Raw genomic sequence first — 15238 nt, 5'->3', positions numbered from 1 at the left:
TTCCTGTACAGTGCTGAAGCTGCATTGCAGACTCTAAATCATCATGAACTCTAGGACACAGTCTTGCCATTCTTATCTAGCTGCAGGAAGATGCTTATAAGCAAAGGATCAAATTCATTGTCTTCTATCTCAGATGCTGAGAATCTACTATTCAGGGCCTTCCAGTCTGATACGAAAAACTGGATGTGGGCTTTACACACATGATAGTCTGTAAGCTGTCAGGCAGTTGATTTAAATGTAAAACAAAATAAACATTTTTCAGAGATCCAAATATCCATGTAGTATTAAACATTTAAGGTTTTTAAGTGCACTTCTATTTGGGAGGGAAAAATTTACACTACAGGTTGGGTTCCTTGATTTGCTTTTCTGTCAAGAAATTCCATACCAAATTTGTTGAGTTCACAAGTAAAAAGATGTTTACTCTAATTGTCATCTCTGCGAGTCAACCTTAAATATAAAAGTTAAGCTGGGTTCTTTTTGGCCCTAGCATTAATAGTAAAGTCCCTGTGATCAATCTTGATTAACGGTTCTACTGATGATGCCTGAGCCAAAATGGAATCCATCTTTGATTCCTGTAGCAGTGTTGACTCTGCAGTGCCAACAGAACAGAAGTAGAAAAAGCTTACTTGACAATTAAAGTTGAGGCAAAACTACAGCTAGACACTGGGAGCAGTTCTGTTGAACAAGATGGCATTTTTACAGTCACTTTTACAGTAGAACTATTTAAATGTTTCCTTCCATAGGTGCTCAGCCCTGCGTGTTTCTTCTGATTGCTTCCTATGCTAAATTGGCTTTTTAAGGGGCTTGCCTCTGTGTATTAGGAAGGCTTGACCCTGGCATAACCAATTCCACCACATGGCACTTGCACAGACCCGCAGCAATGCTAACTAAAATAAGCAGATTTAAAAGCAGGGGGCACAAAGGACACTTAGATGATTGGGGTGCATGTATCTGTGTAAAATAAAGGCACTAACATTGTGTACATATAATTTACGTTTTTTGGTTTTTTCCTTTTTGGAATATGAAGTACTCTACAACCACAGCATTCTGTTCTCTTCTTCAAAAGTTAAGTGTTGAAAATGGCTGTCCTTGTGGGCTGTTGTTCCCTAGGTGAACTGGCAGTGAGCTGCTAGGAGCTTATTTAGCCACAGCCAAGGTCGATACAGTAACCAGCCTCAAGTCAACCCTTTAACTGAAATTTGATTAAGGTCTGTGGGAGTGCATGACATATTAGCTCTGGTAAAAAAGCTGTTCCTGTTAAACACCATTTAAAAAACCATGGCAATATGCAGTGCAGTTTTAGAGTATGTCTGAACTGCAATTACACACCCTCTGGCTGGCCCTCATCAGCTGACTTGGGCTTGTGTGGCTCAGGCTAGGCTATTGGGCTGTAAGATTGCAGTGTAGATGTTGGGGCTAGTGCTGAAGCCCAAGCTCTGGGACCCCATGATGGGGGAGAGTCCCAGAGCCCAGGCTCTAGCCTGAGGCCAAATGTCTGCACCACTGTTTTACAGTAGCACAGCCCAAACCCTGCAAGCCCAAGTCAGCTGATGTGGGCCAACTGCAAGTGTTAAATTTAATATAGACATACCCTTAGAGCCTTTTTGAGGAAAGTTGCACACTGAAACCTCTGCTTACAATTAAACTGTTTGATTAAAATGAAGAGCAGGGAAAGGCCAGCGCTTCCTTCCAACATATCCCCAGTTTATATGCTTTACTCCTAGGCAAGCAAAGCTTTTAAGGAGCATACAGGGTAGGTCTCTCCCTAAGAAACAGATCAAAGCTTTGAGTATTTGCATCTGTCCTCCTTTATATGCACGCTGGTTTGGAAGATAGGTAGAAAGAATTGTATCCAGAGTTCATAAGCTAGTATTTACAAACCTCCTATAAAGGATGTGCTTAGTGGGAGTGCCAGTGTTCTGAATTTATGAGTTTGGCTGTGAATTTATGCAGAGACGATACTGTACTTATCAAAGCAAAAATGATGGATTCAGAAAAGTTTAGGGATAAGTAATTTACCCTTTTTCCCCCCACAGGCCTGTGAGGCAGAAAGCATTATGTTAAACTTAGCAGGACAACTCATCATGGTACAAAGGGATCGGTCTGGCCCCCAGATACGAGAGAAGGACAGCAGTCCTAACCAAAGGAAACTTGTGAGTAAACATATTTGGGATCACAGAAGAGTTTTCAAAGGTTCTGAGGACTCAGAAAGTTGTGAAGGTGATTGATCTCGGCCTAGAAACAAGTGCATAGCTACACTTCAATGCCTGTGCTAAAACTGGTTGAATTATTTGTTGTGAATAAATTACCTGACAAATGCAGCCCTCTTTTCTGTTCACGAATCAGTCACAAACCAGTTTTTATTTTTGCAAGTATCTTTGACAGTCAGATTATTTACTCCTTGTATTGCTGTAACATAGGGGTCCCAGTCAGTCATGGATCAGGATCCCACTGTGATAAGTGCTGTACAAAGCTTGGGCAAACAATTTTCGACCTGTGGGCTATTCCTAAACTGTTCACCTTGAATACTTGTGGTTTGTCGTCTCCTTCAGACACACATTGGCATTTTTGACCAACTTTTTAAGAGATAACAAATGTTAATGTATGAGTGACTATCCTTGTTCTTCTGACAATGTGTAGAGAGTCATATGAAGAGCAACAATTTCACAATCATTCATATTAATGATCTTTGTGTGAATCTTCAGAAATTGCAGAGAGAGAGGTGTGAGCATGAGCATGGTTGGATTCAAGTGAATGCTTGCAAACATTATTATTACAGTAACCAGCCGGTAGGTGAGGAATGAGAGATCCCTCTTGGTGGGTTAATACTGGAGCCTTTTCTGGGTGCCCAAAATGCAGCTAGACTAAGTTGCATAGGAATTGCACTTCTTATCAGTCCTCACTTGTAGAAAAGTAACTACGCCATGGTGACAGCAAGCTGTATTTGTGAAAAACCTTTAAAATGGATGTGGGCAGCATTTGATAAATATCTGTGGTATACATTACTTTGCCAGATTTAGGGTTGTGGGACTGGAAATGCAGGTTGAATTGCTTTCTTGAGTACTTGCACTGACTAGAGTTTTAGAAGTGCCTAATACATAATTCTCTACAACAGTGAATTTCTATCATGTACTCCCTCACCGACAAATCTATTAAATGGAAGTGAAATGTGCTGTCACCCCTTTCAGCTGAAGGAAGGATACTAGTGAGATGAGGCATAAATTAAAAGGATATTAAGATCCTTTTTTTCTTTTCTTTTCTTCCCCAGCTGCCTTTTTGTGCTCCAGTTGTGCTAGCCCAGTCGGTTGAAAATGTTTGGACTACTTGCAGGGCAAACAAACAAAAGCGCCACTTACTGGAGGCACTCTGGCTCAGCTGTGGTGGGTCAGGTATGAAAGTCTGGCTTCCTTTGTTTCCCAGGGATCACCGCAAACCACATTCCTTTTTGTCAAGACGGATCATGCTGCCTTTCCACATCAACATATACCCCTTGGCTGTTCTGTTTGAAGATGCCTTGGTTCTTGGTGCTGTCAATGACACTGTACTCTACGACAGTTTATACACTCACAGCAGTGCTAGACAACATTTGGAGGTCCTTTTTCCTTTCTGTATTGTTGAGAGAACCTCTCAGATCTACCTCCATCACATTTTGCGCCAGCTTTTGGTGAGGAACCTAGGAGAACAAGCCTTGCTTTTGGCCCACTCCTGTGCCACATTACCTTACTTTCCTCATGTGCTAGAACTGATGCTTCATGAAGTGCTGGAAGAAGAAGCTACCTCGCGGGAGCCCATTCCCGACCCTCTGCTTCCCACTGTGGCTAAGTTCATTACAGAGTTCCCCCTTTTCCTGCAGACAGTTGTTCATTGCGCTAGGAAGACGGAATATGCCCTGTGGAATTACCTGTTTGCTGCTGTTGGAAACCCAAAAGACTTATTTGAGGAGTGCTTAATGGCCCAGGACTTAGACACAGCTGCCTCTTACCTTATTATCCTACAGGTAATAATACCCTGCTACTTGATTACAAAAAAGAAGTGACCAATTAGTCCCCATATTTTTTTTATTTAAATGATTTATTGCATGTTTAGCATAACTTTAAAAAAAAAATAACACTTACTTTTTTTTGGTGGACAACTCACCTCAATTATATCTGTTTAGAGATCAAATTAAATATGAATAGGTTCCTAAAATGGCACTTAACAAAATAGAAAACTGTGAAATGTGCCTTTACCTACAACTCTCATTTCTGAGCATACTGCTGGGGCGGGGGCTTGACTTTTTCCAAAAGTATTGCTGGGTTTCAGAAGCAAATTTATTTTTATATTGTGCATTGTTACTTGTAGAACATGGAGGTTCCAGCAGTTAGTAGGCAGCATGCCACTCTTCTGTTCAACACGGCCCTGGAGCAGGGGAAGTGGGACCTTTGTCGTCACATGATCAGATTTCTTAAAGCCATTGGTTCTGGGGAATCAGAGACTCCGCCACCTACGCCCACTACTCAGGTTTGTAAAGTCAATCATAAATCTCGTACATCAGTCACTAAACATTAATGAATCTCATGTATACCAGGATGTAACATGTTTTTATTTTAGTTGGTCATATGCTTCTTTGTTATAGGAACCCAGCTCAACTGGTGGCTTTGAGTTCTTCAGACATCGCAGCATTAGTTTATCCCAGTCAGCAGAGAATCTTCCTGCTAACAAATTTAATCTACAGAAAACACTGAGCATGCCTTCTGGTCCATCTGGGAAAAGGTAACATTTGTATCACAGTACAATTCATGATTGATCCTTACTGTGCTGGGCCACTATACAGAGAATAGTCCCTGCCCCACTCATCAAAACTATTTACATTGTAACAAATTTTATAGTGGGGCTATATTAAGGCATGGGCACTCATGACTCCTGGAGTTATGTGAGATAAGGATTTCAGTTTCCTTTTAAAAATAATTGTTTCTAGCTCTCATGGATGCAAAGACAAGTTGAAAAATGTGAACCAAGTAAAACTGATGCTTGCCTGAAATAGTACCTCTGGAATGTGTGAGCTGGGCCATTCATCTTAAATGTGAAACCTGTTGTTAGTCCTGAAAGGGTCTGGGCCACAGCATGAGTGGGGTGGGGGATGTTATGTGGGGGGTGCCCAGGACCCTAGATTGTCTTAATTTGGCCCTGACAGCAACTTTGGTGGTGGTGGTCTGTGTGCTGTGAGATTTCACTAACTCCTGGAAGTTCTTTTGGAGCAGAATACAGTGAACGCTCACATGTCCATTAACTGTAATAGAGCATCTCACCTAATACCACAGAAGAAATATTTCTCTTTGCTTTTACTGCAGATATTGGCTACTTCGATTTCCATCAATCATAACTTTTTATGTGCACGAGTTGTAACTTTGATATTAAAAAGGACAGGAGTACTTGTGGCACTGTAGAGACTAACAAATTTATTTGGGCATAAGCTTTCGTGGGCTAAAACCCACTTCATCGATGCTTCTTTGTTCTGCTTAGAAGTGGTAAACAAGATAAAATGCAAGGGGCACAAACCAGAATTGTTCATAAGAAGTTACTGTCCAATATTGTATTTTTAAAATCATTTTGAGGAAAATGACCCTTCTGACCACAGTGTTTGATCTTTTACTCAAATAAAATGCTACAAGATAGTACTACGGTCAAGAACTTAGCAGGTGTAATAACAGACATTTACATGGATAGCAGGAATATCCAGAGTTATAGTAAATTATTATAAAATTAAGAAACAAAAGCTTTTGAAGGCCTGGTGTTGGTAGAGGTTGGATGCCAGTAAAATTACCAAAAGAAACAAGCAATTAGCAAAATGAATACTTTGCGGAAACAATTAATTAGATGGAATTATTATTTAATTGCTTCTCACATAACTAGTTCAGGAAAACCAAATCAAAAGGTGGACTTACTGATTATGGTTATTAATAAGACTGCACTGGGAGTGCATCACTGCAAAACTTAACATGGATTCTTTTATACATTGCTGCCCCCAAAATAAGCAGTTAACTTTTCTTTGAAATAGAGTGTTTTAAGTAATTAAAAATGATAAACAAACCCAATAAACAAATCATGCAAATGAGTAAACCACATAAACAAGTAAATAAAATGAATGATACAATGTAGCAACTCTTAAGGCAACCTCTAAACAAAACATGAAATTCTGAAATATAAAGTAAATTAAACTATGGTTGGTTAACTGTATTGAGTGGACTTGATTATAAAGCTGAGTATAAAATTAAAAAACCTCTGAGCATTAACCACAATGGTGTTCACGTTAAAATACTAACAGCATCAATATTAACTAGTAACAGCATTTTTAACATAATTCAACACCTAAACTGAGACAGAATATCAAATAACTAAGTATAAACTTAATGAAGTAAGTTTCTTTCATTTCTGCATCGGAGTGTTGCTCTTTTAAGACTTCTCCAAGCATGCTCCACACCTTGTCCCTCCCAGATTTTGAAAGACACTTCAGATTCTTAAACTTTGTGTCCAGTGCTGTAGCTATCTTTAGAAATCTACATTAGTACCTTCTTTGCATTTTGTCAAATTGGCAGCAAAAGTGTTCTTAAAATGAACATGTGCTGAGTCATCACCTGAGACTGCTATAACATGAAATATATGGCAGAATGCGAGTAAAACTGAGCCAGAGACATGCAGTTCTCCCCCAAGGAGTTCAGTCACAAATTCAATTAATGCGTTATTTTTTTTAATGAGTCATCAGCATGGAAGTATGTCCTCTGGAATGGTAGCCAAAGCATGAAGGGGCGTATGGAAGTTTAGCATATCTGGCACGTAAATACCTTGCAATAGCAGCTACAAAAGTGCTATGCGAATGCTGAAATTTAGTTATACTCATCAAACTAAAGGTTTCAAGTTTAGTCCTTTTAAGCAATACAACAGATAAGGCAAGTTAAGTGAGCTTAGCACTACACAGACAAGTATGAACAATAATTCTGGCAATTACAGGTGAAAGCATGCAGTTCAAATCAATTTTAGTTACAGTGAAGTCAGATTGATGTCCTACAAGCTGAGTTCAGATATGTTCTTAGGAGAATTTTCTCCTATCTTAAGCTATTTTAAAACTTTTCCTTTTTTGTACCATTTTAAAATTAAGATATTTCTAATAGTTGGATCGAAGTTGTAAATTTATGACTTTGGTATTAAGAGTTCCTACCAGCCCAAGCACAGAAATTCCCTATGGAATTTTTACCCGTAAGCATTGATTTCCTAAATCTTTGTGCTTCTGAGCAGGTGGAATTTTTCACGGTGTGCAGTTGTCCATCTTCATGTTGGGAGGATTCTATCCAGGGAAACATCTTTTTCCCTAAGCTGCCAGATCAAAGATTCTTGTAAAAGACTCCAGGTATTTCTACACTACCCACCAGATCAGTGGGCAGCGATCGATCCAGCGGGGGTTGATTTATCGTCTATAGTCTATACGCGATAAATCAACCGCCGAGCTTTCTCCTGTACTCCACCACTGTGAGAGGCACAGGCAGAGTCAACGGGAGAGCGGCAGCAGTTAACCCACCACAGTGAAGACACTGCGGTGAGTAGGTCTAAGTACATGGACTTCAGCTATGTTGTTCACGTAACTGAAGTTGTGTAACTTAGATCAATCCCCCCCAGTGTAGACCAGGCCTGCAACTTGAATATCAATCTCCCCCCCCTTCTCCCAGTGTAGACCAGACCTCCACTTTGAAGAAAATCAATCCCCCCCTGCCCTGTGTAGACCAGGCCTCCTACTTGAAGAAAATCAATCTTTCTCAAGGAGTGCTAAACACTTACATGGAATGGACTAGCTTTCTCTGAATCTGGTGTTGATGCGTCAGAAGTAGGTTTTGCTGTACTACTCATATGAGAGAGAATTATTAATTGTATCTAAATGTTTCTCCTTAGTATCAGTTTTGATGATGATTTTTCTTGTGGTATTTTTATTTTGAAAATTACATAGTGTTCAACCTCTTTCAACTCCATAAAGGGATAAAAACATTAAGCTTCAGAGTTTACTCAGATCTCTAACTATTGGAAGTTAGGACGAACTTTATTGGGAGCAGGCTATTCTATTTTCCTTCTTTTTCCTTCCTTTCTGTAAAGGAGCTGGTATTGGCCATTGTTAAAGACCAAGCACTGGACTAGATGGACCCCTGGTCTGATCCAGCAAGAGATTTGTGTTCCAGAATACTGTACATTTCCTTTTTAAAGGCAGCGTCCCCCTCCCACTCAGATATGGTGCTTAGTGTAGGAAGGAACATGGTAGATATCTGTGCTTTGACAGTTAATATGAAGCACATTAACTATTTTTCTTCAGTGGGTTCTTGGACTTCACAGGCCTCTCCTGTTTGAAGATTGCTACTATTCCACCACCAGCACAAAGTCCACTTCCTGGATCAGCATTTAAAGTTCATGTTAGACAGTACCTGTATGAAACATTGACTCAGGGAAAAGCTCACCTCTCACAAAACTAGCAAGACTACCATTTTTCATGCATATCCATCTCCTGAAGAGTCATTTGCTGAAAGCTAGCTGTCCTGAATTGATGCCTGGTGCCACAGCACAGTGACACTGCTACTCCTGAGGGAATTCTGAGCCTAAAAATTCTGCACATTTTGTCAATAAATGTGGAGGCTCCAGCAGGGCAGTGGGGAGCACAGGTCACAGGCTGCATTGAGATGGGAGCTCACCCTATAGTACTCCACCCAAGGACAGGGACTCGGAGGTGAGGCTGCACCTGACCCAGCACAAGGGCTGGGCTGACCCCAGAAACACTCCAGGGCTCTGCTAGGCACACCAGGTATTGGCAGGCGGGCTCAGGCTAGCAGGATCCAGGTGTGGAACAAGAGGATTGTGTGTGAGTAGTTTTGGTGTGGGAAGCTCTGTGAGGCATCTGGATGCAGAGGGGCGAGGTGTGTGTTCCAGGTGCAGGGGCAATGAGACTCTGCAGGGGGGGGTCCATGTGAAGATGGTTAGGGCTCAGAAGGGGATGTGGGGGGCTTGGGTGCTGGGAATGTGGAGCTGGGTGGGGTGGAGGTCTGGTTTGGGCTCAGTGGGGTGATGCAGAGGGGTAGGACTCATCCCTCTGCTTAACAGAGGAGCCCTAGCTGGGGGCTTAGAGAGTGGCAGGAGTGCTTGTCTGTGAGAGAAACTGCTAGTGCCACAGTCTTCTGGAGTCTGCTTTCTCTGAAAGGCCACTTTGGAAGGGGGGCTGCTCCTTGTTTCCCCAGTGACATGTAGCCCTGCCTTCACTGCGAAGACTTTAAGCCCCTGCAGCTGGTCCTGCCTATCTAGTTTCTACCTACCACATTCCTATTGTCTGATAGCTCATTGTGATAGTGGAGGCTCTTGGATAAAGGAACCCCAGGTAACGTAGTCTCTCTTATCAGCGTGCAAGTGGTTTTCACCATTAAATTGTTACTCAACTTAGTTTGCAATTTCATGTATCTGTGCTACAGCTGATCTTTAAGTGACTTTTAAGCTACAGTCTTCTCTTGTGTTGGTCCACAGGTGGAGTAGAGACAGTGACTGTGCTGAGAACATGTACATTGATATGATGCTCTGGCGTCATGCTCGACGCTTGCTGGAGGAAATCAGGCTTAAAGACCTTGGATGCTTTGCTGCGCAACTAGGCTTTGAGCTGATTGGCTGGCTGTGTAAGGAGCGAGCCCGAGCTGCCCGTGTGGAGGATTTTGTGATTGCCTTGAAGAGACTACACAAGGATTTTCTCTGGCCATTTCCAGTCATACCAGCTTTCTCTGTTAATTCACCTTTCAAGAATGGAAAGTACAAGACAGGTGCTGTGCCATCTGAGTTATTTTGGTGGACTAGGTTTCTCTCCTGCAGCCCTACCGCCATCAGTTTGAATCTCTCGTGTCTCAGTTCAGCCAAGCAAAGAACAGGTTGAGGTTTTTCACCTGCACAGTTCCTTTCTTTGCATGGTTTTGAAGGGGTTCTGTTTAGAATAGACATCAGGTCTTCGTAGTAGTTGTTTTCTTGTAGCTTCTGTTGAGATTTCCTGTTTTCTCTCAGAAGTTATATTTTAGCTGTATTAAATCAGAGAGCTAGATCTGTTACAGGTCAGTCTGGACACAACTTTATATAATTTCAGCCAAAGAAAGTGACAAAAATCAGTACATTATGTGGTTTTAGATGGGCATTTGATCAGCTTTATCTGATTTTAAGATTACACCTTGTTTTTCATGTGACCTGATGAAATGTGCTAGCAGTGTGGTAGTGAGATGGAAGAGTTAAAATTGTGAGAATGTGCTGCAGTTTTCAAAGCTGTATTAAGATGTTGTTACATCTTTCTATATATTATTTTTTGTGATTATTACATGGATCTCACTGCAGTCTTAAAGCATCTTTCAAGTCTACCTTATAGAATTAAGTTTCTTTGTATTAAAACTGCAAAAAAGTGAGTTTACATGGTAGCTCAGCTATACCAGCAACATATTAGATGGCACTTTCACTGTGTGCCAGTGTCTAGGTACACTGAGGCTGATCAAAGGGTCTTGCAATAATCATAAGAGCTGCATTCCCTTGCGTTTGTTTGTGAAGCAACTTAATTACTTGAATTTTGACTTGGATATAACTGTGAGAAATTGTTTGGGATATGTATTAAAAAATGGCTACTTGTATTGTAGGTCAGTTTTTTATAAATGCCTCCTTATTTCTAGCTGTTGGAGAGCAGCTGCTCAAGTCCCAGTCTGCAGACAGCTTTTTAAATGTGGAAATGGACATGGGGGTCTCAAGTGCACCTCAGAGTCACAGCTGGCTTAGCACTATCAATTCCTCCCAGAGAGAAATGGACACAGTTTCATCCCATGGACCTCACATGCAAGATGCATTCCTCTCTCCTTTATTAAATAAAGGTAGGTTATTTCTCATTCACACACACACACACTTTTCTGCATCACCCTCAGAAAATTGCATCTAGGTATTCATCCTTTCTCATGAATGCACATCACTGCTGTATGGTGCTGTCCTGTTATCTGATGATACCGTAATGCGGAAAAGTATACTAAAAACATTTTAAAAGTGCACTGACAACTTTGTGGCTGAGTCAAAATTGAAGACTACGACCAGGCAAGTGACAGCTGTATTTAAAAGGAATTGAAAGTAAAAATTCATGTGTGTTTTTTTAAGTCCTTACCTGTATTGGTAGCACCTGAAACTATTAAAACTGATGATTTTAATAACACAATTTGACTGTTTCCTTTCTGTATCTTGCTTCATTTGGAAAAAGACTAGTCAATTTTAAATCAGTTTCACACTTCCCAAACCACTCCTGCTCTTCAGACTTATTTGTATCCTTCATGACCATTTCACTCACTTTATGCTCTAAAACTGACAGTATTAAATGAACAGGAATCAAAGGCACATAGGACTATTGGAAATAACTTTTAACTGGAGGCATGAATCAGCATGCTCAGGGAAGCTAATGATCCAACCAGCAGACCAAATTTGGCAGTGAATCTTGGTCATGTGTCACCTGGGGCATGTTGTGCACATGCTAATAACAGCCTTGTAACCTGTTTTCACTGACTTTAGTTTTACGATCAATTAAGATGTTCACTGTAGTAATTTTGATTACTAATAGTGTTTGGGAGATTTCTACATCTGTCCAAGAGCTCAACAGTACTTCACTCTTTTTCAAATAATCTGTATGAGTGCCTGTTGCATACATATTACTCCTCCTACCCAGTTTATCCTGCAGGGCTGTCTTTACCTGGTACAAACAAGAATCGCTACTGAAAAAACAGACTTGCTTTTCTTTGCAAGCTATCTTTAAGTATATATTAATCCAATGCACCAACAAGACCTTTAAATCCTTAGAAGGACACTATACCTACATTCAGATTGCTCCTGGCTAACTACTAGCTGTTCAGTACCCAATAACACCCTTACTGAATCCCAAAGCTAGTTAGGTTGGTTTGTAAATGTTTAACTATTAAATGAGCCCAGTCAGCTTCTGGAGGAAGCAGTGCAAAAGAACACTGACACCTGACAAATTAATAGATGGCTTTCTACATATACTGTTGAATGTATTTTGGTAGGTGATGAATGCAGCATTGGTTCAGCAACAGACCTGACAGAAACAAGTTCTATTGTGGATGGGGACTGGACCATGGTGGATGAAAACATCTCCACTCTAAGTTTAACACAGTCAGAGCTGGAACATATCTCTCTGGAATTGGCTAGTAAAGGGCCACACAAGTCACAGGTCCAACTACGGTAAGTTACATCATCATAAGATGAATTGAGACTAAAATAAGTTTACTCTTGCTTTTAGCATGCGTGTGATCTAGCATTGTTTTGTTTGAATTCTGTCCTTGGGAGGGGGAAAAGCGTGGCACTGCATGAACTGTTTTGTTCTTATAGGTATTTGCTACACATCTTCATGGAAGCAGGATGTCTGGACTGGTGCATTATCATTGGCCTTATTCTCAGAGAATCTTCAATAATCAACCAGGTTTTTATCATCATGCAGTCCTCAGATGCTGATGGAGAGCTATGGCACAATATCAGGACTGGGCTACATGCTGTAGACAGATGGGCTTCCACAGATTGGTAAGTGTCATTGCAGTGGATTAGTTTTGATGGATGGCTGAATACAGAATTTGTACATAATTCAATTTAGGGTTTATATTTATTAGCGTGAGATTTTTCACACAGCAATCTCTTTTCCTGTGTGTTTGTACAAGACTTGCAATAATGGGGCCTTGATCCTGTCTGAGGCTTTTTAGTGCCACTGCAATATACTGATTACTTAGGTTTCTAGTTGCATTGAAAGTATATCACTTACATTTTTACTAATTACAGAACACAGTGCCATGTTTTCCGCTATTACTTTATAAGTTTTAAAATTCTTTTGAATAAATGGACTCTCCTATTAAAATATATAATTTGGTATTTTGACAATGTTCTGCTACTTGGGTCTCCATATACATTGACTTCAGTAAGAGTTTAGTCACTTTAGAATAGAATTTTCCTTAGCAGCTTCCCTACAGAAATCCACAGGGAAGACAGCTCTGTAACAGTCTGTTATAATGCATAGTCCCCTGAAGCAATGGTATCTATCTGAATTGCTGTCACTGTTTGACAGTAGCAGTTTGACCCCCCTGCCTTATGCAAGAGCTCTAATAGGTGGGTCTACAGCCGGGGTAGGCAACCTATGGCACATGAGCTGATTTTCAGTGGCACTCTCACTGCCTGAGGTCCTGGCCGCTGGTCCGGGAGCTCTGTATTTTAATTTAATTTTAAATAAGGTTTTTAAGATGTTTAAGAAACTTAATTTACTTTACATACAACAATAGCTTAGTTATATATTATAGAAAGACCTTCTAAAAAAGTTAATGTATTACTGGCGTGCAAAACCTTCAGTTAGAGTGAATAAATGAAGGCTTGGCACACCACTGCTGAAAGGTTGCTGACCCCTGGTCTACAGTAATGGTTTAGTGCTGAAGCCTAGAGGGCAGAATGTGAATGAACTTCTATTTTTAGTTCACTGCATAGTTACCTCTTCCTTCTTTGTTCTTTAGCCCTGGATACAAGCCATTTTTAAATGTCATCAAGCCACAGCTCCAGAAATTAAGTGAGATATCAGAAGAGCAAGTGCAGCCTGAAGCTTTTCAACCAGTGAACCCTTGTAAGGTTACTGAACAAGCCAGCCCAAGGGCAGAGGAAAGCCGGAGTTTGACCTGCCATAGCACTAGCCCTCAGAGTGATAGTGGAAGTAGCAGTGTGAGTCGACATGAAGAGGACATGTCTGGGGCAGAAGAGGAGGATCCTCTCCAGGAAGGCAGTTATGACTGCACTGTATCTTAACATGATTTTAGTTAGTAATGATAGCACAGCTGGCAGATAAGTACACAAATTATCAGGATTGTAAGGAAGCAAACCAGCTTTCAGACGTGCTTCCCTGGGTTGGATTTTAATGTTTGATTTCTACAAGCATTAAATAGAGAATGTCGAATCCATGGATGAATATAAGGTGACCTCAAATAAGCAGCTCAACCTTTCACACAGTTGTTTTAAAACATCTACAGTTGAAACCAAGAGAAATAGTTATGTGAAAAGATTTGGTTTTATTATGAATAAGATTTGTTCTTCCTCTGTCCTTCTCTAAATTGAGCTTGTTCTTTGGTACTGGATATTGATTGCAGAAGGACAGCAATAGGCATCAATGCAGTTTTTTATTTTAACATCCATTTCATGGGTCCCTTTGCCATGTGTTACCTAATTTGAACAACCTTCTGAATATCTCCTATATAATGAGAGAAAGCAAGAGATGACTACACCATTTTATAATCATCCCCACCTTGCCTGTTTTTCCTGTAAGACTTAAAAATATGAATTGTAAGATTAGTTAGAAAGTTATGGCCTGAGTCAACTGGGATCTAAGTGTTTAATTTAGATTATGCTATTTGATATCACTAAATATTTTTTAAGAATTGTAAAGTGTATGTTTTTGTGAATATTCTTGTATAAATATTCTCAAGGGTGTGCTGTTCATGCTCTTGGGGTTGTACCATATTTGCAGGTACCTGTGTATTTTGCATGGTTACAACTAACTGGTAAAATTAAAGCAGAGTTGCACTTCCTTCTGGATGTGGCATACTTTTACTCTGCCCTATCATTAGAGTAACATTTTAAAAGTGGCTTAATTTTTACACTTGGCCACTCTGACCTACAATTAATTTTAAGATTACTGAACTTTTATTTATTTCATGTGTAAATTCCTTTCACAAGAATGGATTTTTTATGTAAATAGTCACTTGGGTACTGTTACTAAATTTTAGTAATATGTAAAGCAGTGCATACTTACTTTTTTGGACATTTTATAATGTGTATACCTGTAATTAAATATAAGATTTTATTTTAACTTTCAGACACTGTTCTGAAAAGCTGGCTGCGGAAGTCTCATGGCTGCTTTGAGGTGCTTATTTTCCTAGCTGCTGTCCTCCAATATATGTAATACCTGTAACAGTATTAAAATTTAGATATTAGCTTGTTTGTACCGTGCAATCTGAACAAAATAATGCAACATTGCTTATTTTATACAAAATCCCCCTAGCTTATTTTTATATTATCATTGTATTGATTTTTTTACAATGTGGTAGTTACAGGATAGTCTCCCACTGCTGTTACTCTTATTCAAATTCTGAAAATAAAACCTGACCTGTCTTAAGTGTGAAGAATATTCACAAGGGTGAAATAA

At 40.0% G+C, this 15238-nt stretch overlaps 1 protein-coding gene across 1 annotated transcript in view; it reads left to right on the top strand.

The window, feature by feature from the left end:
* RIC1 (RIC1 partner of RAB6A GEF complex) overlaps positions 1 to 15238 on the top strand; it is a 39290-nt gene extending 24052 nt beyond the window's left edge. The window contains exons 12-20 of the mRNA XM_075067250.1: positions 2037 to 2153; positions 3269 to 3997; positions 4342 to 4500; positions 4616 to 4752; positions 9526 to 9812; positions 10695 to 10889; positions 12075 to 12252; positions 12400 to 12588; positions 13560 to 15238. Of these exons, the coding sequence (XP_074923351.1) occupies positions 2037 to 2153; positions 3269 to 3997; positions 4342 to 4500; positions 4616 to 4752; positions 9526 to 9812; positions 10695 to 10889; positions 12075 to 12252; positions 12400 to 12588; positions 13560 to 13845 (2277 nt within the window). The 3' untranslated portion in view covers positions 13846 to 15238. The remainder of the gene's footprint in view (positions 1 to 2036; positions 2154 to 3268; positions 3998 to 4341; positions 4501 to 4615; positions 4753 to 9525; positions 9813 to 10694; positions 10890 to 12074; positions 12253 to 12399; positions 12589 to 13559) is intronic.

The sequence above is a fragment of the Chelonoidis abingdonii genome, chromosome 6, assembly GCF_003597395.2.
Source record: "Chelonoidis abingdonii isolate Lonesome George chromosome 6, CheloAbing_2.0, whole genome shotgun sequence".
NCBI classification, from domain to species: Eukaryota; Metazoa; Chordata; order Testudines; family Testudinidae; genus Chelonoidis; species Chelonoidis abingdonii.
The sequence above is the reverse complement of the archived record's forward strand: the minus strand, read 5'-3'. Positions and strand labels throughout refer to the sequence as shown.